General features: G+C 43.5%; 1 protein-coding gene across 6 annotated transcripts in view; it reads right to left on the reverse strand.

Annotated features, from left to right (window-relative positions):
- The window catches only part of ccm2 (CCM2 scaffold protein), a 114,765-nt gene that overhangs the window by 51,014 nt on the left and 37,919 nt on the right, over positions 1–25,832 (reverse strand). For 5 of the 6 annotated variants that reach the window (XM_038799966.1, XM_038799969.1, XM_038799970.1 and 2 more), the window contains 3 exons: positions 12,887–13,063; positions 5,271–5,354; positions 1,945–2,128 (listed from right to left, as the gene is read on the reverse strand). In XM_038799966.1, the coding sequence (XP_038655894.1) occupies positions 1,945–2,128; positions 5,271–5,354; positions 12,887–13,063 (445 nt within the window). Of the gene's footprint in view, positions 1–1,944; positions 2,129–5,270; positions 5,355–12,886; positions 13,064–24,471; positions 24,493–25,832 lie in introns of those variants that run through there. The other variant, XM_038799971.1, reaches the window with a different exon arrangement.

Genomic DNA, 25,832 nt, shown 5'->3' on the forward strand with positions numbered 1-25,832 from the left:
TGCTTATCACTACAATTAACAGGTCACTCAACAAACCTTGCACCCAAGTTTTGACTTCCAAAAGACAAAGTACTACAATATACACATCAACTTTACTGGCAGCTCTGAAAGACATAATTGGCAGGCAAGAAAAACAACATGAGGGAATAATCTACTTGACTTTGTCTTCGCCAATCTGTCTGCTAATGAATCCAATTGATAAGATTGACCACTGTACAGCCAAGACTAAGTACGTTCTTTATACGGAGGACATCCTCGATTATAGCATGGAGAGTGCCACACGACAGGTGGGATAGGAAAGGATCTAGTGGCTAAAAACTGGGCATCCATGAAGCCAACAATATTGCATTTATCAGTCTCATGGCCCAGTATATTCCCCACTCTTCCAGCACCATCAAGCCAGGCAGAGACCCACTTTCGACAAGACATTTAGAACTGCATGCCCAGAGGTGTTCTGGAATGTGAAAGAGCCAAGCTATTCCCACAATCAATATATCAACATTTGAATTTGTCTGCCGCCTTTAATGTAGTAAAACATCCAAAAGATGCTGCACAGGATTGATCATGAAAATCTGACACCAAATCACAAGAAAGTATCAGGACAGTGATCAAAAGCCTGATCAGAGGTTGGTTTCAAGGAATTTTGACCTTGTCATATTAACTGTAGGAAATTTCTGTTCATCCAATACTGGACATCAGTTAAGCAGCATGAAAAATTAGAGAGGGGTTGAGAGGTTTCCAGAGGTGTACAGCTGGGTGGCCTCAGCATACGTGTGGTTTTTGGATGACATCACTGTCAAAACAAAGTCAACAGTCCTGCCATATCAAGTCGTGAATGGTGAGCAATTAAGAGACTAACAGGAAGAGATGGCCTACTAAATATCTCACTCTCAAAGCCCATCACACAAGTACAAAAGAGAAGAGTGAAGCATTCACAAGCATCTTCCAGAAATATTCAGTGAATAATCCTTGTCTGGGTGACACTGAGATACTCATTATAGATAATAATGATCAACCAACTCAATACATTCTACATGATAAAGAATTTGCGAGCTGTAGTGCATTTACTGAAGGCCACAAGTGTGGCAACATCCCAGCTGTACCGAAGACCTTTACTCCAGAACTAGCTGCGCCTCCAGCTAAGCTGTTCCAGTACAGCTGCAGTTCTGGCATCTACCCAGCAATAAAGGAAACCAAAAAAAAACTTCTGCAATTCCCACCTGTGCCCAGTGATCAGCAGGAGCTGGTTTAGCACACGGCTAAATCGCTGGCTTTGAAAGCAGACCAAGGCAGGCCAGCAGCACGGTTCAATTCCCGTACCAGCCTCCCCCAACAGGCACCGGAATGTGGCGACTAGGGACTTTTCACAGTAACTTCATTTGAAGCCTACTTGTGACAATAAACAGTTTTCATTTCATTTCAAGTGGAAGGTGTCTTCTACAGTACTGTGAAGTGCAACTTGCCAAAACCCCATTCACAGATGATCAGTTTGGTTCCGTCAGGGCTAACTGTTATCTAGACCCCATTAAAGCCTTCCATGCAAAAAAAAACTGCATTCCAGGACAGGAAGAGAAGAAGATGAGAGTAAATAACTTCGACATCCTGTATTTGATAGGATGTGGCACTAAGGAGCTTTAACAAAATGGAAATCAATGAGGATTGGGGAAAACATTCCACTGACTAGAAATCAAAGCCAGCAGAAAGAGATGTGGCTGCTTCACTTTTCAGTAACATAAAGATATTAAATTATGTGCAAGTGATATTGCTTTTTAAAATGCCGTTTCCACTTATAAATTTAGCTATTGGTATGTGACAAATAGCAGGACTTATTCACCTTCGTATCTTTTCACATAATCTAACTATGCAGATGTGAAAGATTTTTACAAGGCATATTTTTCTGTCCCAAAAGCCAGGATGAATGACAACCAATACACTGCAACTTACCAGTTTTGAAAATGACCAGGTGAAGGGAATCATCTCTGATGTACGAGACTGCTGCAATGTCATGGATTGGAACTCTGAGGATAATGTCTTCTCCATCTCGCCATACCAGTTTAATATTGTATGCGGACACACTAATCACTGCATCTTGTTCTGGTGTTAGCGGCCCTGGAAGCTGATGTGCCTTCTAAAAAAGATATATCACTTGTTAATAGGATGGCATTACTTGAGGTAAATTTTCCAAGGACAAACTACATCTGACAAGACAATTTCTGCTGAAGAGCTAGCTTTAATTAAGCTACCAATGTCAGCAGTTACAGCACAAATTATAGTTGGTCCTCAATATCACCTTAATGAAGGCAAATTCAGGTGTTAAGATTACATTCCGTTAAATTCCAAAAATATTCTCATTTAAATTCACTAGATCAGAAACATAATTTTTAAGAACTTATTTCTCCAGTGTCTTACATAACCTCAAGATAATCGAAAGCATTCCACAGCAAGGTTTTAAGTACTATCTTAATATAGGAAATGCAGCAGCCACACATAGCAGGACCCCAGGAACAACAAGATCAAATGACCTGTTATAATGATATCGGTCGAGGGATAGAATGTTAGTTACACCACGAGGAAAACGCCCTTATTTTGAAAGTATCTTTTAAGTTGACCCAAGTGGGCAGTCAGAGCATTAGTTGGTAGCATTTTCAACTTATCACTAACCATGTCAGTCTCCCCAAAAGTCAGCAAGTAAACTGAAGCATAGAAATCAAATCAGTAATAAATACTTTTCACCATTCTTAGCGGTAACGAGTGCTGGGGGGGCGGGGGAGAAAGAGAGGGTGGACAAGGTGAACAAATACTCCAAAAGCAGGATCATTTCATAGGAAGTAATGAAATCATCACAATACAAAGAAAATATTTTTTTTATATGGCTATGTACAGAAAATTAGCAACAAACGTACCCAAGTTGAAAATAAAGGCAGTACATCAGGGAAGAAGGGTACAGTGGGAACTTTTACTGAAGTAAAGGTTATGCACTTCACAAAAGAAATAAAACAAGTGAGCTCGAAGCATATATTCAGCTGAAAGACAATATAATAGCTAAATCAGGGACCTGGCTAAAAGATAGGTATGATTGGAACCTACATTTTCCAGGCTATAGGAGCTTAAGAAAGTGGTAGTAATGTTGATGAAAAACAACTATAAGCAGAGGAACAGAATATTAGTAAAGATCAAATGCCGGTGGCAACAGCATGGACAGTACGAAGTAATAGAAAGGATGAGAAAATGCAGATCGGAGTCATCTACATTTCTTCTGACAGTAGCAAAGCTGCATGCTGGGGAGGGAGTAAGATTGAGAAGCAAAACAAGAGTAAAAGCATTAAGAACATTCCAGAGAACTCTCCCGAATACAATGTATTTTAGAAGAAGCCAGGAATAATGCTATTAACAGTCAAGTAAATAACTGAATTCTTCAATAATCTGAAGCAGGTTATTCATGTGGTATGATGATCGTCTTGATATCAAATTCTGAGGGGGTTAAGATTTTTATATTTAGGAAAAAACTGCAAAAGCTACAAGAACAAATTGACCCAATAAACAGGGCTGAACATCATTGTGCATCAGTAGGAAATTTAAGGAAGTTTTTTTGTACAGAACAAAATTAGTAATTGGACCATAAACGATCCACTGGTGCAGTTAAGCAAACATAAGGAGTCAGTATCAAGTTGAAAAGAAAGGTTTGCACAAAACTAAAAAAAAAATTGAAGACCCAGCAAGCTGGCAAAGCCAAAAAGGGATAGAAAGTAATGAGGGCTACAAAAAAGACTTGCAAGGGACATAACCAACAGATGTCTTATTTATTTAAAAGTAATGGTGGTGGGGAAGGGAGAGAAGGTGGGCCTATTAAACACAGATGCACATGATACCAAGGCAATAAGGAAATGGCACACTTCACAGTAAGAGGGCAAAATAATAGCAGCATGAGTTAGGAAAAGCTAGGGGAGGAAAGGATTCGAATTTAATATGGCGAATTTCACTTTTCATAATTTTCCGTTTGTGAATTTTACTGAGCATAGGAAAATTAAGACATTACTTTTTTTTATTCATTTCCAGGATGTGGACGTCACTGGTTAGGCTAGAATTTATTGCCCATCCCTAGTCGTCCTTCAGAAGGTGGTGGTGAGTTGCCTTCTTGAACCGCTGCAGTCCTCGAGGTGTAGGTATACCCACTGTGCAGTTAGGGAGTTCCCTATTTAAGTCGAGAGGGAGAAAGCAGGAAATTATAGACCTCAGTTTTAGTGCCAGCTGTGCGGAATGGTGATAGATTGACTGAGCACTAAAAGTCTCAGCTGATCAGTCTGTGTGAAATGGAAGCTAGGTAATGCTTACCTAGTCTAATGGAGTTATTTTTGAAGAGACCATCTCAAGGGAGCATCTATTGGGACTTCCCAGAACATTTATTACAGATTTGTACATATAGAATTGGAAGTAACCTTGTAATAGTCAATGACTGGTTGGGAGCTGGGACAGAGTACGGTTAAAAGGAACATATTCCGATTGAGACACAGCAGCGCACAATGCAATTAAAACTCAACCAGTAACAGCCCAGACTGCCGAAGGAGGGAAATGCATTAAAATTCAGAAGCAGTGCCACAGTACAGACACCCGGTTGCAAGAGGGCAGAGATGGTGAGGATGATCAATGGATTAGATACAAAGGCACAAACATCAGAAACGCAGCAATGCTTAACAACCACTCCTCTTTAAATCATTGATCCACTGGGACAAAGCCTATTGGAGCCCCACAAGTCTGAGAAACGCAGGGGCAGTTGAAGAAATTCTAGACAACTAGTATTTCTGGATTTCGAAGTTCCAGACTGGAGAGGTTGCATTGTTAATAATAATAATTATTATTATAATAATCACTTATTGTCACAAGTAGGCTTCAATAAAGTTACTGTGAAAAGCCCCTAGTCGCCACATTCCGACGCCTGTTCAGGGAGGCTGGTACAGGAATTGAACCCACACTGCTGGCATTGTTCTGCCTTGCAAGCCATCTATTTAGCCCACTGTGCTAAACCAGATGTTTGTAATCTTTTAAGTACTTTTTAAACCAGGTTGAAATTTAGTGTGGTTTATTATTGCCAGTATTCTATCTACTGGTAAAAACAAACACCTACTAGGTTCACAACAGAACATCTTTGTTATGTGTTGAGTCATGATTTAACAAGACTGGCTCAAAATCCCAAGCCTTGACTTTCAAGGTAGATCGAGCTTTATTTCTAAGTAACCATCCCAAACATTACCCATTTACATAGCATTGCTTACCCTTGCATTATCCAACAAGTGCAATATCTCAGTTCGACTGGATGGATTCAGGTACCCAGGCACTGAAGTGAGCTGTCCTAAATACTAAAAAGAAAAAGAGACTGTTGCATGCAGGCAAATAAAATTTAAATTACTGAAAAAAAGACATTTAACAATCCAAATAATATCTATTATACACATCAGCATTTTATAGCAGTTTTAACAGAAGACTAAATATGAATTTATTATATTTGAATGGCATAAAACATACATAGTGCAATTTAAGCAATTTTAATTATTTATGCAAGAAGTCCTCAAACGTGATTATTTGCTTCAAGAATATTTTGACACCAAGACAGTCTCATCGTCCTGGTTCTCCAAGTGGCTCTAAATACACTCTTGAAAACTAGCCACATTTCTGAGGAAATGGCCCACTCCTTGAATATTCAGAACGACACCAATTATTTGGGAACGATTACAGACAAAAAAATTATTAGATTATGTGTACAGATATTTCTTCAGTGCCAAAACTTTTTGATGTTCTCCTGACCAGAAGGAATAAGTCTCTGGGTAAAATTCCTTTTAAAAGGTTTGCTTTAGCAACCGGACTTCAGAGCCCCCCCCCCTGCTGAATTATGCAGGTTGACTAAATGTTCTGTACACTGAAGTGATGAAAGAAGGAGCTGAACGGTTAATTATATATGGAGTCAGAATTTGCAGCAGCAGCATCTAAGAATCTGTCAATGGAGATGCCCTTGCATCCTTATTGGCCAAAGTTGAAGAAACCAAGGCCTTTAGGGTCCAAGTAACAGGCAAACACCAGGATACCGCTTTAGCTGATGAGATTAAGGATTGGGAAATAAACAAAAAGGTGGTCCGAATAGGCAGATTAATTAAATGCCTAATCAGGAACAAAAAGCAAACTAATGCAGAAGAAACAAACACTGAATCGAGACAAAAAAGAAAAAGTGTCAAATTTTAAAATCTGACTTTTAAATCTCAGTACAACTTTGAAATTTAAAGGAAATTGACTGAACATGTATAAAAAATAATTTTCAGTGCCAGAGAGACTGATTAGCAATTAATATTTGGAAATTAAAAAAAATTGTACTTATGCTAATTACGACTGCAAAATATCTACTGTTCAAAGATAGCAACTTCATGTCATTCAGTACGAAGTAAACAGCAAAAATGTCACTTTCGTAAACCCAAGAAAGAATGATGCAACTTGGATTGGAACCATTTGGATATTCACATTTAACTGCACATCTGTCCCACACCCGAAGTTGCTATACCATTTATGCATAAATAACAACAAGTAGCATTACCCTCACCATTGTTTTTACAGCAAATTATGGCCCATTATGTTGTTAGAAAACAACAAAGTGGGGAGACAGGTGCAACTATATTCTTTCAACTCAAGCACCTGGTGTCAAATCCAAACAAGACCAACTTCATGCAACTCTTCAGCATCGAAATAGACTAGAGATATATTTTTAAACTTCAAAAAAGACAGTAACTACAGAATTTATAACATTTTATATTAGTGCGGACCTCCCAGCCCCATGCCAAGGATATAAACAAGTCTGTGCATTAATACGCCACAAGGCCATTTGTTTTTAAATTATGTTTTCCCATATTGCCTGAGCACCTGAGGTGGCCGCAGGAGAGTTGTTTTTAAAATTAGCGTGGTCACAGGAGAGTTATTTTAAAATTATGTTTTCCCATATTGATTTTCACCTTTCTCAGCAGATTTACTGGCTGCATGTGTGTGTTTATGTGTGTGTGTGTGTGTGTGTGTGTGTGTGTGGGTGTGGGTGGAGGGGGGTAGTATTTACAACCCATCCCTAACTATCCTAAAGAAGTGGTTGTGGTAACTTGACCACAAAAGGTAGTTGAAACGCATTAGTCTTAAAAGTTAATTCTCTTTTAATAAACAAAAATAACAAAGTTTAAAATACAGTATGGACTCAAACAGGAGCAATAGCTGCACACTGAATTAGAACTCTGCTGATGCTATTAGTTCAACTGAAGTGATGAGCGAAGAGTTAGGTTGAGTATCTGTGCATGAGAGTCCACTGGAAGGCCTGCTCCAACAGGAATCACTTGTTTAATTTCCACTGTGCTATCTGAAATTTTTCCTGTCCCCGAGTCATGGCATAGATGAAGATCTTGACGCCTGCGGACAATTCTTCCATTGTCCAATTTCACTGCCAAAGATACTGGACCACTTTGGTATAGAATAACTCCAGGTAGCCAACGTCGGATACTGCCAAAATCACAATCGTTCAGGTTACATCTTTTAATGATAATGATGTCTCCTTCTGCTTTACTGGTATTTTACTTTGACATCTAGATGTAGCAGATCCAGGCGAGACTTTGGTCTTATATCCATCAATAATTCAGCTTGCGAGGGTCCCGTAGTTGCTTGCGGTGCAAACAACCCTAGTCCCTAAATTATCACCTATCATCCTCTTAATCCTTCCTTCAATGACTGAACAGCTTGCTCTGCTAAACCATTTGAAGCTGGATGAAAAGGCACAATACGTATGTAGTGTACTCCATTCCTTTGCATAAACTCTTGGAACAACTTGCTCATAAATGTTGTACCATTCTCATAAATGAGAGAATCAACTAACCCACAAGTTGCAAAGACTTGGGGTAGCTTCTTTCCATGTCAATGAGAGCTGTAAAGTTGCTCATGTATACTTCTAGTCACTTAAAATGTGCATACAGGTGAGAGTGAAACAAGGCGGCCCCAAAGCCGTTCTGCCTAGCTTACTCCTAGCTAATGTCCAATCTCTAGAAAACAAGCTAGACGAACTTAAAACCAAACTCACTTTTCAAAGAGAACTAAGGGACTGCTGTGTGCTCTGCTTCACGGAGACATGGCTCACTTCTGCTTCACCAGACTGTGCCCTACAACCAGAGGGCTTCTCAATCCACCAAATGGACCGTACGGCGGCCTCAGGCAATGCAAGGGGAGGTGGGGTCTGCCTCCTAATCAACACCTCCTGGTGCCTAGATGTAGCAACACTGGCGAGTTTCTGCTCCCCGGACCTAGAATACCTGACGCTAAAATGCTGTCCCTACTACCATCCGCAGGAGCTCAGCTGACAGGAGTTTACATCCCACCCCATGCGAACCTGAAAATCGCACTGGACTAAATATTCACCACCACAAACAGCCTTGAAACAAAACATCCAGAGGCCTTGTTCATTGCATATTACCAACTTACCACCAACACGTCACCTGTTCCACCAGAGGCCCAAACATCCTGGACCACTGCTGCACAAATATCAAACATGCCTACCACTCTATCACCCGCCCACAGTTTGGCAAATCTGACCACAAGGCTGTGCTCCTGCTCCCGGCTTATAAGCAAAAACTGAAGCGGGAGAATCCGTCAAAGTAAGTCGTGCAATGTTGGTCTGAGGAATTGGATGATCTCCTACGGGACTGCTTAGAGACAGTGGACTGGTCAGTATTTAAAACCTCTGCAACCAGCCTGAACGAGTATGCCACTACACAGTAACTGACTTGATTAGTAAGTGTGTAGAAGACTATGTCAAAGAAGCAAATCCGTGTTTCCCAACCACAAACCCTGGATGAACAGGGATATCCACTGCTTACTGAAGTCCAGGTCTGAGGCGTTCAAGGTCAGGCGACTCTGACCTCTACAAGAAAGCCAGATATGATCTAAAGATCATTGAGGCTGGTTTAGCACAGGCCTAAATCGCTGGCTTTGAAAGCAGACCAAGGCAGGCCAGCAGCACGGTTCAATTCCCATACCAGTCTCCCTGAACAGGCTCAGAATGTGGCAACTAGGGGCTTTTCACAGTAACTTCATTTGAAGCCCACTTGTGGCAATAAGCGATTTTCATTTCATTTCAAGAAATCCATCAAAGATGCCAAAAGACAGTATCGGACCAAGCTCGAGTCCCAGGCTAGCCCCACAAATCCGCACCGTCTGGATGTGCAAGACATAACGGGCTACAAGACGAAGTCATGTAAAATCGGCGGCTCCAACGCACCCCTCCCTGATGAGCTCAATGCAGTCTATGCCCACTTTGAGCAAGAGGTCAGCGAGAGCAAGCCCTCCACCCCAGAAGCCGCGGATGAACTTGTATCTGAGATCACCACTGCAGACGTCAGAGCAGCCTTCTCGAAGGTCAACCCGCGGAAAGCCACTGGCCCGGATGGGGCACCCAGACGAGCACTCGGGTCTTGCGAGGATCAACTGGCGAGGGTATTCGCAGACATCTTCAACCTCTCTTTACAACAGTCTGAGGTCCCTATCTGCTTCAAGAAGACGACCACCATCCCTGTACCAAAAAGGTCAAGCAGTGTGCCTTAATGACTATCGTCCAGTGGCTCTGATATCCATCATCATGAAGTGCTTCAAAAGGTTAGTCAAGGCACAAAATCAACTCCAGCTTCCCAGATTGCCTTGATCCACTACAGTTAGCCTACCACTGCAACAGGTCCACAGCAGACGACATCTCCATGGCCTTGCACTCTACCCTGGAACACCTAGATAACAAAGACATCTATGTCAGACTCCTATTTATTGACTACAGTTCAGCCTTCAACACCATCATTCCTACGAAACTCATCAACTCCGTGGCCTTGGCCTCGGCTCCTCCCTCTACGACTGGATCCTGATCTTTCTAATCCACAGGTCACAATCAGTAAAGATAGGCAACAACACCTCTTCCACAATCATCCTCAATACCGGTGCCCCACAAGGCTGCATCCTCAGCCCCCTACTATACTCCTTATACACCCATGACTGGGTGGCCAAATTCCCCTTCAATTCGATTTTCATATTTGCTGATGACACCACCGTAGTGGAGTACATACCCCCGTCTACATCAATGGGAACAAAGTAGAAAGGGTCGAGAGCTTCAAGTGTTTAGGTGTACAGATCACCAACAGCCTGTCCTGATCCCCCCATGCTGACACTATAGTTAAGAAAGCCCACCAACGACTCTACTTTCTCAGAAGACTAAGGAAATTTGGCATGTCAACTACGACCCTCACCAACTTCTACAGATACACCATAGAAAGCCTTCTTTCTGGTTGTATCACAGCTTGGTATGGAGCCTGCTCTGCCCAAGACCACAGGAAACTATAAAAAGGTTGTGAATGTAGCCCAGACCATCACGCAAACCAGCCTCCCATCCATTGACTATCTATAATTCCCGCTGCCTCAGAAAGGCAGCCAGCATAATTAAGGACCCCATGCACCCTGGACATACTCTCTTCCACCTTCTTCCGTCAGGAAAAAGATACCAAAGTTTGAGGTCACATACCAACCGACTCAAGAACAGCTTCTTCCCTACTGCCATCAGACTTTTGAATGGACCTATCTCGTATTAAGTTGATCTTTTCTCTACACCTTGCTATAACTAACATATCGTGCAGTCTCTCCTTCCTTTCCTATGTACGGTATGCATTGTTTGTACAGCATGTAAGAAACAATACTTTTCACTGTATACTAATACATGTGACAATAATAAAACTCAAATCAAATCCTCATCTCTTACCATTAAAGACTGACTAGCTCCCAAAATTGTGACTACTTTACCTGCTCCTTCTGATACACAAGTAAACTTTACCCACACAAGTAAATTCTTGAAAGAGATCTGGCACCTTCTTATCAATCACCTCTTGAACAGGCTGTACAATCTTTTGCACTTCCTTCTCTTCATTTGGCCTTTCCTTTCCGACTTTAACAAACCCCACTGTCCTATCCTGTTTTACCACGTCAGCTTTCCCAGTGCTTTTCTTCAACCACCAATATTGTGACTTTACATGGCCTAGTTTATTACAGTGAAAACATTTGAAACTTTTCATTTCTTTTCCACCGTCCTAGATTTCTTTTTTAATCTGAGGTACTCTCCTTGTTCTCTCCCATCAGATCACCTTTACCTTTACCACTTGAGTAGTTCTCTTTTCCCCAGTTTCTATCCCTCACAGGCTGAAACTGATGTCGGAAACCAAACTTTGATTTATGAACTCATTCATAATCATCTGCCATTTCTGCTTCTATCTCCTTCTCATCAAACCTTGGCAATGCTTGGACATATTTAAATAGAGCGTCATAGTCGAAGGCTTGGTGGGGATCTTTCTCACTATCCTCATCACTATCATCCAACTGTACATTTCTCTTTACGCCTGCCAATTTTAACTGACTGTCATGTTTCATGGCCATTTCCTGAAGTTCAAACTCTATCATTTTCCCTGATCTGAATCTCCATTTCTTTATTTTTCCTCTCTCTTTCGTATTCAAGTTGCTTTATTTCTCTCATGTTCCATTTGTTTAATTTGTAACTGAATTTTTACTATTTCCAATGAGTCAAACTGTATCTCAGGCAACTTTAAATGCTTAGCCACCGCCATAATTACCTCATCTTTTCGCATTTTGTCAGGTAATGTTAAATGCAACGTTTTTGCCAAATCTAACAGTCTGCTTTTAGTCTGTCCGTAAGGTACTGCATGTGACCATCTCCACCCCAAAAACTTGAGCCTCTGAAAGAGCCATTGTCACACACTCCCTACGTAAATGAGAATACCACACCTGAAAAGCAACCACAATATGCTCACCCATCACTGTCTTTAAGTTCACTAAGCCAATCCAATAGATAGACTTTTATCCCCATTGAGCCCCCAATTTGTCATGGACCAGGGTTTAGAGAACCCCAAAGTGTATCATTGAGTTCACCTGACCCACAACCTTTAATAGATTGTGATATGGGGAGCACACGGTCCACTCTACAGGTGTGGTACAGCAGAAATGGAAAAAGTATTTTTTTTTAAAGCAAAACAATGTTTATTCTATTATCTCAAGTTAACATTTTTAAAACAGTGAACATCTTAACAAACATCAAAGAATACAACACTAAGTAATGCTTAATAACTTCCAAAACAACATCCAGAAGACAAAAGAAACACCTTTTAACAGAAGCACATCAGGTTTGCATTCACTACTGAGAACATTGATAAGTCTGAATTCACCAAATGATCAAGAGATAGTCTTTTCATGGCAGAGAGAACAATACACCTGCTTTGTCTGGCTTCAGCTCCAACACTGAAAAAAAAAAAAACAGGCACACCCAAGCTTTTCTCAAAGTGAAACTAAAAAGCAGAGCCAGAGCTCAGCTCCACCTACACGGACATCTATGTACATGAGCAGACAGACATTTCTTAAAGTGACATTCTCATGACACCAATAAGCCAAAGATTTCCTGCAGCATTTGGTTTACTCAGGAATCATCATCATCTGTTCTGGTCATAACACTATAGTACAGGAGACAAATTAAAAACTATACCTCAATATTGCAACCAGCACCTTCAGACGCAGGAAAGAGAGCCATAAAAAAATGGCAAAATACTGCCTTTACAAAGAAACAAGGTCCAGTAAATTCCGATTCTCTCTTTCAGCCTCTCCCAAAAAATACAAGCCCATTCATGCAATACAGTGCACACAAACAGGATGTGCAGAAACAATGGGTTGCATGAGCTGAAAGGCAACATGGGATTGCAATATAGGTTTCTAAAGTGTGTGTAGTAAATTTAAAAGCATCAAATGATAAGACAAGCATAAAGTTGAAGCTTTGAGTTTGCAGTTATACCTTTACTTCCTTTTCAATGTAATCATTCAACAGAATCTCTGGGTCAACTTTGTGATCCGGCAAGGCCAGAGTAACTGTATGCAAGGGTCTTCGTTCTGTAACCTTCTCTTGTGCCTTCTTATCACGCCCCTTCTCTCCTTTTAGGAAAACACGTTTAAATGGTGACACGATTCCAGGCTACAAACAAAACAAAACAAAAGCACAGGAGTTTCAGTTAAATCTTGCAAAATCAATTGTCAAATGCATTGCAAAAACAAATAGCCTTAGTCAGAGGCTTAACATATAGTTTACCTGGCACTAAATTGGCAGTCAGTGTACAAGTTCACGGAACATCGATAATCAATAATCAATTTAGTTTTTTTTTTAAAAATTGTATTGAGGTATTTTTGGTTTTAAAACAAAATAAACAATGTACATGAATCTATAAACATAGTGCAAAAGCCTGCTTCCTTCCTTACAGGTTGCACCTTTATTAACCCTCTACTCGAAGCTAAACTAACCCCCCCCCCCACCCCTCCTTCTGCTGACGATTAGTTTCGTCGACTAACGGTTGCCACCTCCGAGCAAACCCACATTTGACCCTATCAAGGCGAACTTGATTTATCTCCAAACAGAGAAAGCTAGCCATGTCAGATAGCCAGGTCTCCGACTTCGGGGACTCCGAGTCTCTCCAAGCTAATAATATCCGTCTCCGGGCTACCAGGGAAGCAAAGGCCAGAACTTCTGCCTCTTTCTCCTCCTGGATACCCGGATCTCCCGACACTCCGAAAATCGCCACCTCTGGCCTCGGTGCCACCCTTGTTTTCCACACCGTGGACATGATTCGCTGGTCCTCCCGCACACTTTGCACACCTATCAGTGGTTGGTTTAGCACAGGGCTAAATCGCTGGCTTTGAAAGGAGACCAAGGCAGGCCAGCAGCATGGTTCAATTCCCGTACCAGCTTCCCCGAACAGGCAGCGGAATGTGGCCACGAGGGGAGTAACTTCATTTGAAGCCTACTTGTGACAATAGCGATTTTCATTTCACTTTTCATCGTCTACCCCAAAAAATCTGCTCATCCGGGCCACTGTTACGTGAGCCCAGTGAACGACTTTTAATTGTTTCAGGCTGAGCCTGACATGCTGTGAATGCGTCGACTCTACTCAACGCGTCCGCCCAGAGATCATCCTCTATCTCTCCTCCCACTTGAGCTTCAGCTCCTCAGTCTGCGTATCCTCTGACCCCATGAGTTCCTCATAGATGTCAGAGCCCTTCCCTTCTCCCACCCACACTCTGGAAACTACCCCATCCTGCATGCCCCTTGGTGGTAGGAGCGGGAAGGTCGAGACCTGCCTACGTAGCAAGTCCCGCACCTGCAGGTACCCAAATTTGTTTTCCCCTCGCCAATCCAAATTTCTCCTCCAGCTCCCTCAAGCTAGGAAAGCTCCCTTCTATAACATATCCCCCATCCTCTCAATCCCTGCGCTCTGCCATATCCGGAACCCCCTCATCCATACTTCCTGGGGCAAACCGGTGATTCTTAGATTGGGACCAGAGCGATGCTCCCTCCGCTCCCACGTTTCCTCCATTGCCCCCCCCAGACTCTCAGGGCCGCCACCACCAGGGGACTGGTGGAGTACCGTGCCGGTGGGAACGGCAGAGGCTTCGTCATCAACACCCCCAAGCTGGTGCCCTTACATGAATCCGCCTCCATACGCTCCCATGCCTACCCCTCCCCCACACCCATTTCCCGATCATGGCTATATTTGCCGCCCAATAGTAGTTACTGAAGTTTGGCAGCGCCAGCCCACCCTCTCCCCAGCTCTGCTCAAGCATCCCCTCTTGTACTCGCGAGGACTTGCCCGCCCATACAAAGCCAGTGATCACTTTGCTGACCCGTTTAAAAAAGGACCGCGTAATAAAGATGGGGAGACACAAACACAAAAAGGAATCTCGGGAGGACCGTCATCTTCACCATCTGCACCCTCCCAGCTAGTGACAACAGGAGCGCGTCCCACCTTCGGAAATCTTCCTTCTACTAGTTGGTCTACTAGTTGGGCCAGATGTAGTTTGTGCAGCCGTTCCCATTCCCGCGCCACTTGGATGCCTATATACCGAAAACTTCCCCCTACCACTCGAAACAGCAGTTCCCCCAGTCACCTCTCCTGTTCCCTCGCCTGGACCGCCATCATCTCACTTTTCCCCATATTTAGTTTATACTCTGAAAATCGGCCAAATTCCCCCAGAATCGTCAGAATTTCTTTCATCCCCTCTGCTGGGTCCGATACATACAGGAGCAGGTCGTCTGCGTAAAAGCAACCTGACCCAGTCAATAAAGCCCCGCCCAAATCCGAACCGTCCCAGTACCTCCCACAGATTTTCCATTCTACTTGATCAAAGGCCTTCTCTGCGTCCATTGCGACCACTACCCCTACCTTCCGGGGGCATCATGATCACGTTCAACAACCTTCTTACCTTGGTCACCAACTGCCTTCCCTTAACAAACCCCGTCTGGTCCTCCCCAATAACACCCGGAACACAATCCTCAATCCTAGAGGACCAAAGTTTGGCATCCACATTCAATAGGGATATCAGCCTGTAGGACCCACACAGCTCCGGGTCCTTATCCTGCTTCAGGATCAGTGAAATCGTGGCCTGTGACCTCATTGAACATCCTCATCAACACCGGCCCCAATATCCCAGAGAACGTTTTATAGAACTCCACTGGGTATCCGTCCGGCCCCAGGGCGTTATCCAACTGCATGGCCTTCAGCCCCTCCGTATCTCTTCAATCCCGATCGGGGCCCCCAGCCCTTTTACCAGCTCCCGGTCCACCTTTGGGAAATTTAGCCCCCCGAGGAAGTGCCTCACCCCCCGGCCCAGGTGGGGGTTCCGACCCGCACAGTCTACTATAAAATTCCTTCAAGGCCTTATTCATCCCAGTGTCTCCTACCAGGTTCCCATCTCCATCCTTTACTTCCTTTTTTTCTCTCTGGCTGCCTCCGTCTTTCTAAGCTGCTGCGCAAGCATTCTGCTGGCCTTCTCTCCATGCTCGATCGCCTCCCTCGCCTTTCTCAGCTGCTCCACCGCCCTCCGTGGTTAACAAACCGAACTCCGCCTGTAGCCTCCGTCGTTCCATTAGGCCCTGCCTCTGGGGTCTCTGCATACCTCTGTCGACTTGTAGTACCTCCTTTACCAGTCGGTCTGCCTCTGCCCTGTTTACCTTCTCCCTGTGGGCCCATAATCGAGATCAGCTCCCCTGTAACCACCGCCTTCAATGCCTCCCAGACCACCGCTGCCAAAATTCCCCCCGTGTCATTGACCTTCAGGTATTTCGGAATACATTTCCCCAATCGCCCGCACACCTCTTCGTCAGCTAAAAGTCCCACGTCTAACCTCCAGTGCGGGCGCTGGTTACCATCTTTACTAACCTGCAGGTCAACCTAGTACGGGGCATGGTCTGAGATTGTGATCGCCGAGTACCCAGTGTCCACCACCCTAGTCAGTCAAGCCCAAGCCCTACTCAGAATAAAGAAATCAATCTGGGAGTACACTTTATGCACGTGTGAGTAGAAGGAGAACTCCTTCACCCTCAGCTGCCCAAATCTCCATGGGTCCACCGACCCCCCCCCCCCCCCCCCCCCCTGCCATGGGTCCACCCCCTCCCCCCATCTGCTCCATGAACCCTTTTAGTTCCTTTGCCATTGCTGGAACCCTGCCCGTTTTTGAGCTTGACCGGTCTAAACCAGGGTCAATAACAGTGTTGAAGTCCCCTCCCATGACCAGTGTAACCACCTGGGGTGGCCACTGCCGAACACAAAACGGAAGATTACAAAGAATGCAGGGAAAATGGACATGTTGCAAAAGCAAGCAGCTTGCAAAAGCACTTGTGTATTCTGACTGCTGCAGAAACCAGACAGCACTGTGAAAAGAAGTTAGCATACTAATGAGGCGATACCCGGTGATTCCCAGGTACAATGGAAACAAGTTAACTCAAATCGCTACATTGAATAGAAGGCCAGACTTCTCGGCGCCAAGAGAAGTCCAAAACAATAAGCCCCAAGAACCGCCCAGTGATCGAGGGACTGCCCCGTTATTGGGGAAATTCAGATCAATCGATTGGGAAGAGACCCAATCGATTGAGTGTGTATAGAGGGTCCGCCCAGGTGGGCGTGAGACCCTGGGAGAGGTATAAGACAGAGACCCCGACCCCAGCTCGCTCTCTTGACCAGCTCCTCTTAGCTAGCGCTCTCCTTGACCACCGTTGCAGCAGAAGACCTTGAGAAGGGGAGGCCTGGTCAGCAGCCGCCATTAAGTAAGTGTCATACAACGCACGCTACGAGAGTAGACACTCCTGACCCCTTTAGTCCACACCGACTGGAAGCCTGCGGATCCAGGACAAAGCTAGAGGCTGTTGTTCCCTGATCCGGCAGTTCCCTTATTCCAGATAAGTATTTGGCCTGTTAGTGGTAGGATTAGCCTAGTCTTGTAGTTTTATATGCACAATTAGTAGATAATTATATTATAATAAACGTGTCTTGTTTGAACTTACTAACTGGTGTATGGAGTTATTGGTCTGAACTTGAACTTGAAACGGTATCTTAACGATACCTGGCGACTCTAGAGCTAAGGAACGAAACAGAGCCAAATTGAGTGTAAAGCACACTCACCCAGAACGAGCAACACCAGCTTATGCGAATCCTTGCCCGGTATCTTCCCCAGCATCCTCTACAAACTCCACATCGTCCTAATTTGGCGCGTGCACATTTACTAGTACCACCTGCATCCCCCCCAATTTCCCACTGACTACAATGTACCAACCTCCCACATCCAAAATTATTCTTCCCACCTCAAACACCACTCGCTTGTTGATCAGGATCACAACCCCTCTAGTCTTCGATTCTAGTCCAGAGTGAAAAACCTGTCCGATCCAACCTTTCCTCAATCTAATCTGGTGAGCCACTCTGAGGTACGTCTCCTGCAGCATTACCACGTCCGCCTTCAGTCCTCAAATGTGCGAGCACGCGTGCCCTCTTGCCGGCCCATTTAACCCTCAGACATTCCAGGGATCAGTCTAGTTGGGGGGGGCTCATCACCCCCCCCACCTTTGTCGATTAGCCATCCCCTCTCTTGGGCCAGTCTCCAGTCCATACCCCATGCATCCACCGCCCCGCACCCAGGCAGCCCCCGCCCTGATCTCCTCTCTGTCCCTCAGCAAAAGTCCCTCCCTTGTCAGCAGAATATTTTCCCCACCTTTCTCTTCCCCCCCCCCCCCCCCCCCCCCAGTAACAGCACAATGTAAATCAACCCCTTAGCTAAGCCTAACATCTGCTCCCCCCCACTACGCTTCCGTGAATTAACCGGCCAGCTAGCCTGGTGGCGCTCACCCCTGGCACCAGACATTCTCCCACCTATTGCTCCCTCCCTCCCCCACGCTCATACATTTATATTCAAATGAAAAACAACCCCAACACAATTGCCTGACAGAGAACAAAAAAACCCCGCTAAACAAAGAAAAGATCAAGCAAAATATCCAGCATCGAGACAAACACACCTCCATCCCCCAACAGTGCAAATGTAAACTTTAACTCACTCAGCTCTGCAACTGGCCCCAAATCAAGGCACTACAAATACCGTCCGCAAAACAAAAACAAAAAAACAAAAACTTTTTTTCAACATGAATGTTGCAGCAAGTTCTCAGTCCGCCACCAGTCCTTTCCTTTTAGCAAAGTCCATCGCTTCATCAGGCGACTCGAGACGGGCCAGATACAGCAGTCCCAACTTCACCATTTTCTTAAAAAGGGTCGACTGTATCTGGTTAAACCCCGCTCTTCTCCTGGCCACCTCCGCACTCAGGTCCTGATAGATACGCAGGATACTGTTGTCCCATTTACAGCTCAGTGTCTGCTTGGCCTAATATCAAATACGCTCCTTAGCCAAATACCTGTGGAATCTCACCACCATTGCCCTCGGGGGGGGGGGGGGGGGTCTCCACATTCACAGCTTCCTCGCCACTGATCGGTGAGCCCTGTCCACCTCAAAGGGTCGGGGGAATACCCCATCCCCAGCAGCTTCTTGAACATGCCCACTATGTATGCCCCAGCATCCGCTCCTTCAGACCCCTCCGTGATTAAACGATTCTAGTTCTGTCGGCGGGACCTATTCTCGAGGTCCTCCACCTTCTCCAGGAGCCTCTTCTGCTGGTCACTCAGCATCCCTACCTCCAACTCCACGCAGTATGATGTTCCTCCTGGTCAGCCAGCACCTTCTCTACTTTCTGGATCTCCTGATCTTGGGCATCCAATCTAAACTCCAGCCGCGCAATTGCCTCTTTAAATTGGGTCCAAGCAGTCCTGCTTGGCAAAGCCCTCCTGAATAACTTGCATCATCTGCGCCGTTGACCGCTGGGTCGACAAGCCAGAGCTCCGGTCCTTCGACATACTGTCTCCTACTACAGCTTCAGCCCAATCCTTCTCTGTTCTTCGGTTTCTGCCTTTGCAAGCACTTCTAGCCCTCCTCTCCATGCACCGATGTGGGAATCCAGTACACAATTGTCTCTGGTCATCAATTTTTCAAATCAAGTCCGGTAGAAAATCGGGGGGGGGGGGAAAAGGTCCAAAGGTCCGAACCGAGCGGGAGCCACCAAATGTGCGACTTATTCCTTCACAGCCACACCGGAAGTCCCATCAATTTAGTTTTTAATATGGCAAAAGAAAACATTTTTTGTGCCACAGGACATAAAGCACTGACTGGTAGCACAGGTATTTAATGACCATCAAGATTTAAGCAGACTATTACGGAACTATAATATGCAATTCTTTGCCAAAATATGCTCGGCTGTTACATCTGAACTTTCATATATTAAATTTGGTTTCCTCTTTCTAATACATAAATGTAGAAATAAAATACAATTTAAATTGGCTTCCAAATTTTTTTTCTTTTAGAAGGTCCATGCCAAGAATCATTAATTATCAGCATCACATGATTGAAACTCGGATAGAAAATTGAGGGGAATACAGTTCATACCAAAAGCAAGCACCATATCCAACAAGAGAAGCAGAAAAATGAAGAATTTTTGCAAAAGTATTGGTCAAGCAGATGCTTCAGCCAAACAGTAAAGTTAGACAAGAAAATTGGAGATTAGTGCAAAATTCCGGTAGAGTGGAGAGGTCAAGATAGCAAAAAACGTTGGGGCAGGAACCGGATGGGAATGGTGAATTCTCCAGACATTATCGGGAGGCCAGGTGGAGAACTAGGCTGTTAGAGCCATTTATATAATAGCAGAGAAGCCCTTGGATACTGCATAAGCTGATATAGTAGCAATACAGGAGAACGACAACAGCCAGGGCAGTAGAAATATGTTTTAAAGCAACAAGCATGATAAGAAAGGTATAGTGCAGGCAAGTCCCATTTGGCCTAGTTGAAGAGTAATATTTCAGTAGTGAGGACTTCAAAACATCGAGCAGCGTCCAACTTGGCAGAACCGTCCTGGTGGAGATTAGAGCAGTGGTGGCGAGGTTTAGTGGTCAGGAATACATATCTTCAAAATATGCAGAAGATGAGAGGGAGACTCAAGCAAACTCATCACCTTAGGGAAGCTGATCAACACCAAAATGATACAGCCAAGTCATCAACAACTAAAATGTGCATCTACATCACTTGCCACACTTCACCAGCTCATCAAGTTTCACCAAACCAAGGTTCTCGACTCGACTCAAGCGGTCAGATTCTTCCATCCATCAATATCAGGCTACTTCACCATACTTCTTACTTAACAACTATTCCTGCTCAACTTCTGGAACACTCACTCAGCCCATCTGCAAAGTTGCGTAATTCCTAGTGACAATTTAGGACTCCTTACACAATGTCCATTGCGGCTCAGCTGGCAGCATTCTAGCCCAAGTCACAAAGTTACACTATTCAGGGAATGCTACACCTAGGTTCACAGTCTTTTCAAAGACAATGTTAAATCAAAGCACTATCTGCTCCCTCAGGTGAATCAAAAAGACTTCATGGAACTATACAGAGAAGGATTTGTAACCCGCGCTGTCCTGGCCAATATTTATCCCCAATCACACTTTTCAATAAAAATAAATCGGGTTATCGCACGTATATTTGAGCTTACTGTGCAGAAACCAGCTGCCGCATTTCCTACACTGGAATTATGACTTCACTTTGAAAAGCACTTTATTGGCAGCTAAGTTCTTTTGGATGTCTTGCGGTTGTCAAATGCACTATGATAGCTCTCCTGCTCTTTTGCACCTCACTGGTCAAACCCCATCAGCCACAAAGCTGCTCAGTTGAGCACAAGTGTACATTGAGATTAACCAAATAACTTGCGTTTCTGTACTGTTCAGAGAGGCACTGCATTTCCACTGAATCAGCAGGATGTAGGAATCGAAAAAAAATTAACTCAGTGCAGAGAAGAGACTAACAGTAGATCAGTGTGGAATGGATAGATTAATGAATTTGTTATACCTCTAGATGAAGCAGAATTTGCCAGCTCTTTGAAGATTCCCACAACAACGTTTCTCTCAAACTTTACTGTTCAACAAGGAACCTAAACATTGATCACCACATCACTGAAGGCTTCTGCAAGTAGAACACAACTACAATTCGGTTTTGGTCCTTGGCTTCGTTTTCTCCTGTTCTTCCCATTCTCACCATTGACTGTACTCATTTATTCATGTCAAAATATGGTTAGTGAAAACATTGAAAATCATACTGTTCAATGAATCAGAAATAAAACATTCTACAGAAAATACTTGCGTAAAAACCAAATGGGACCTTCCTCTAGGTAGAAAGTGCATTAATAGGCGACACATGACATTTCACCTACAGCTTAAGCAAAACCACATATCACAGTCTGTGCTTATGCTCAGACCCTTGTGGCAGAGTGGTGGGGTGGCACAGTGGCTAGCACTGCTGCAACACAGCACCAGGGACCTAGGTTCAATTCTGGCCTTGGGGTGACAGTGTGGATTTTGCACTTTTCCCCCCAGTGTCTGCGTGGGTTTCCTGGAGGTGCTCCAGTTTCCTCCCCCAGTCCAAATATGGTAGATTGGACATGATAAAAATTGCCACCTTAAGTATCCAGGGGTCTGCAGGTTAGGTGCGGTTACAGGGATAGGGTGCTCACTCAATGGGCTGAATGGCCTCCTTCTGCACTATAGGGACCCAATGACTCCAATGAAGATAAAGGAAAGTTCTATTCTGATCCTGAAGTCCTCACTGCTATCCAAAAGAAAAAAACATTCGAGGGATTTTAATGGCAGGATTGGTTGTTACTTCTGGAACAACACTTGGGGGAAAATGGGGTGGCAGGCGATACAAATGATGTCACCCTGCTAACAACTTGTGCTCAGAACAGTCTCATTATAACAAATATTCTCTTTCACCAAAACAGCAGATTCAAAATATGATAAGCATCCTAAGGATTGGTAATTCAAAATATGGTAAGCATCTCTTGGGAATCATTGCTTGAGTCCAAGATCTAAGTGAAGACTATATTACACGATCCATGCAGGTGGCTATGCCTGTTGGACAGATCCTAGACTTGTCCAAGCAGCGAGGAACATTGACCTAGCACCAAGACAGCGTACGGCCCAAAAGGTCTGAAGAAGATCACCAAAGCCTCTGCCGTAAATTAGCCCAATTGAATAAAGGAATTCCAAGTGCAGCCCAAGACCAACCTTGATAATCAACACATCCAATTCAATTCAGAATAGTGGAATCAAACAAATTCTGTCGCACCAGACTTGTGCCCAAAACACTGGGCTCAAGCTTCACCAACAGGGTCTTTGGTACCAGACAAATACAATATAAATGTTGACAGCGCCCGAGTACCAGCTCAGCCTTCTACAAACTACGGGCATGGAGTGTTTACCGAAGACCTCTAAATGTTGACTAAAGCCATAGTGTACAAAACAGTGGACAAAACACTCCTGTACTGTAATGAGACCTGGACTGTGCATCAGCAATACATAAAAAATGCTAAAGAAATTCCATCAGCAATGCCTCCACCACATCCTCTGGATTCAATGGGAGGACCATCAAACACGCACTAATGTCTTTCTTGCAACCAGCTCCACAACAATTCGGGCAAAATTGTTGCAAAATCAACTTTGATGGATGGCTGAAAACCATCTCCCCAGCCAGGTCCTATTTATTCAACTGTGAAATGGCCAACACTCCATGGGAGGACAAAGAAAACACAGAAGGCTTTCTTGGAAGCATGGCAGCATTGACTTTAAATGACTGAGGTGGGGGGGGGGGGGGGGAAGAAAGCTTATCCATCAAGCTGCATCTCACCGAGTCACAATGTTCCTCTGTCTCATTATTTCAGACAAAGGAGGAAAGAAAAAGAAAATCCTGCACTTAAATCCCACTTCCTTGTGGTTCATCCTACCCCCTCGTTCCAAAAAGACCTTTTAGGTCAAAAATTGGCCTACTCACTTGATTATGGAAGAAACTTACAGACATCAACACCTGACAGCTGATGATGCCTCTAGATTTGCTTAGACTTGTGATAGCTAACTTTTACTGTAAAATGCAATTTGAAACTACGAATATCGATTACATAACTGAATTGTGTTTACCAGTATAACAATATCTTAACCTATGGACTCAATTTCATAAAATGCATATGACCATCAAATATTTACTGAATAGTGAACTTGCAAACTGCAGATCAAGTGCAAATCGGACTACCTTAAAGCTTCTACAGTGTAGAACAGGAAATTCTGTCACCGCAGTTTCCTTTTCTAACTAGTAACAAAAACGCCCTTACTTCATGGCTCTAACAATATCGTTCTTTATGTGTAAACATGATACCCATAGGGTCGTTAAGTGCCAGAACTAGGTATTGGATAAACCTAAGGCATTAAAGCAAACTTGCATTGAAATATCTTTTAAGTCTGAAGTTACTATTATAGTTTCAAAGCATTTCACCAAACATCTGTCCAAATTACAGTTAATTATATTGAACTGATTGCAGTTATATTTAGTTAAACCATTAGCTTTAACACTTTCCTTTATGTCAAGGGAAGTGCCAAAGTTCAGTTTTTTCTCAAATGAGGTATAGTTGACTATTATAACCAACAGAAATCTTATGCGGCTTTCTGGAAGAACTGAAAAGTAAATCTTGGCTGTATCAGCATTTGTGTTATTTAATTTCTATTTTAAAGTCAAGTTAAAAACATTCACTAGTACAAATGTCTAGTTATTGTACTGCTGTGGAGTAATTTTAGTCCACAAGCCATTTAGATTAAATTTACTGTGTTCGTTTCCATTTCAGATGGCATAAATCACTGTGCCAAAATATATTATTTATTGACGTGACAGGATTTTAAAAGTTGGCTGGATCACTACTAGATTCCATAAGAGTCATACAAATTAAATGTTAACTCTGTTTCTCTCTCCAGATGCTGCCAGACCTGCAGAGTTTTTCCAGCATTTTGTTTGTATTTCAGATTCCATAAAACCCGATGGCACATAAAAAAGACAATTCAGCCCAATAACTTCCAGCGAGAACAGTTCAAAACTAATTCCATTACTGCATTCTTCCCCTATAGCCCTGTAACATCCTAAGCTTCTAATATTCATCATAGCTTTGTTAAAGACAATGGCTTTAACCCTTCAGTGCAAAACATTCCATGCTTCAAGGTGGCAGTTCATTCATCTTTCAACATGTTGCTTTGAGTGCATACTCTCATCTTTGTTTTACTACCAAATGTATTATCTCCAGACTTATCTGCATTAATTTGCATCTGCATTCCTTCAGAATTGCTTTTTCCTCTGAGAAGCCCTGCAAAGATACCAAAACCAAGTCTTGTAAATATTGTTTGAAACACTGAAGTATTAACATTAGGTTCTCAGCCTTAAAATATCCCTTCAAGAAATCTGCCTGGGGGATACAATACACAAAAGTAGCAAAGTCAAGGATCCAAATTAGGTTTGTTACAATGACTGCTGCGAATGCTGCAAAAAAATGGATGTTACCACTCTACAGTGGAACACTCCATTCAGCGAGTACTACATAAGGTTTCTCTCCAAAAAACACCCAAATCAATCCGAGTGCAGTCTTAGCAGTCCAATGGAAAAAGATGGTGAATCCCGTTGAAAGGTTCGCGAGCAGACTGGTCAGTCATTTAGAAGAACATCTCATTGCCAGAATAATCAACCAAGCACCAGACATGGCGAACCCCCCCCCCCCCCCCCCCCCCCGCAAAAGAATCCTACATGTCTCAATAAGGTCTCCTCTCACTCTTCAAAACTCCAATGACTACAGGCCCAACCTACTTAATCTCATCGCATAAGAAAATCCCTCCGCACGTGGGATTAATCTAGTGAACCTTCATTGGACTGCCTTCAATGCCAATGTATCTGTCCTTAGACAAGGGAACGAAAGCTGTTCACAGTATTCCAGCAGTGAGGTAACTAATGCCTTTTATAGAAGGAGTCAGTCATTTCCTTCTTGCAAGGAAAGTGTCTCCATGAGTTTTGCCCTCAAGTTTCATCCTAGAGAAAGTGCATCCCTGAAAAAGTCAAATGCCAACTGTTATTGATTGTGAAAGTTAACTAGCTATCCATCTTACTGCTGCTCGCACATGCATATGTGGCTGCAATACATCAGTGAGTACATCGCCAAGTACTTAATTGATTGCAAAGCACTTTTGAATGTCCTGAAGATGTGATAAATGCAAATTCTGTCTTTATTCCAAGGAGAAGTTAAGACACTTGCCCCATTACTATTTTTGGTTTTACTATTCATTTGATATTTGTAGGAGAATATTCTATGCAAATGAGCCAAATAATTATTTAGTTTAAAAAACATCGAGCTCTCCACTTTCCTGTCCTCCTTGAGCTGCTCAGGGTCAAGGACTCAAGGGAATTACAATATACTTTTACTTCGTAATGCAAGCTCTTCTTCACCACACTCACTAAATATCAAACTGCAATTGAAA

Source organism: Scyliorhinus canicula, chromosome 6, assembly GCF_902713615.1.
Source record: "Scyliorhinus canicula chromosome 6, sScyCan1.1, whole genome shotgun sequence".
NCBI lineage: Eukaryota > Metazoa > Chordata > Chondrichthyes > Carcharhiniformes > Scyliorhinidae > Scyliorhinus > Scyliorhinus canicula.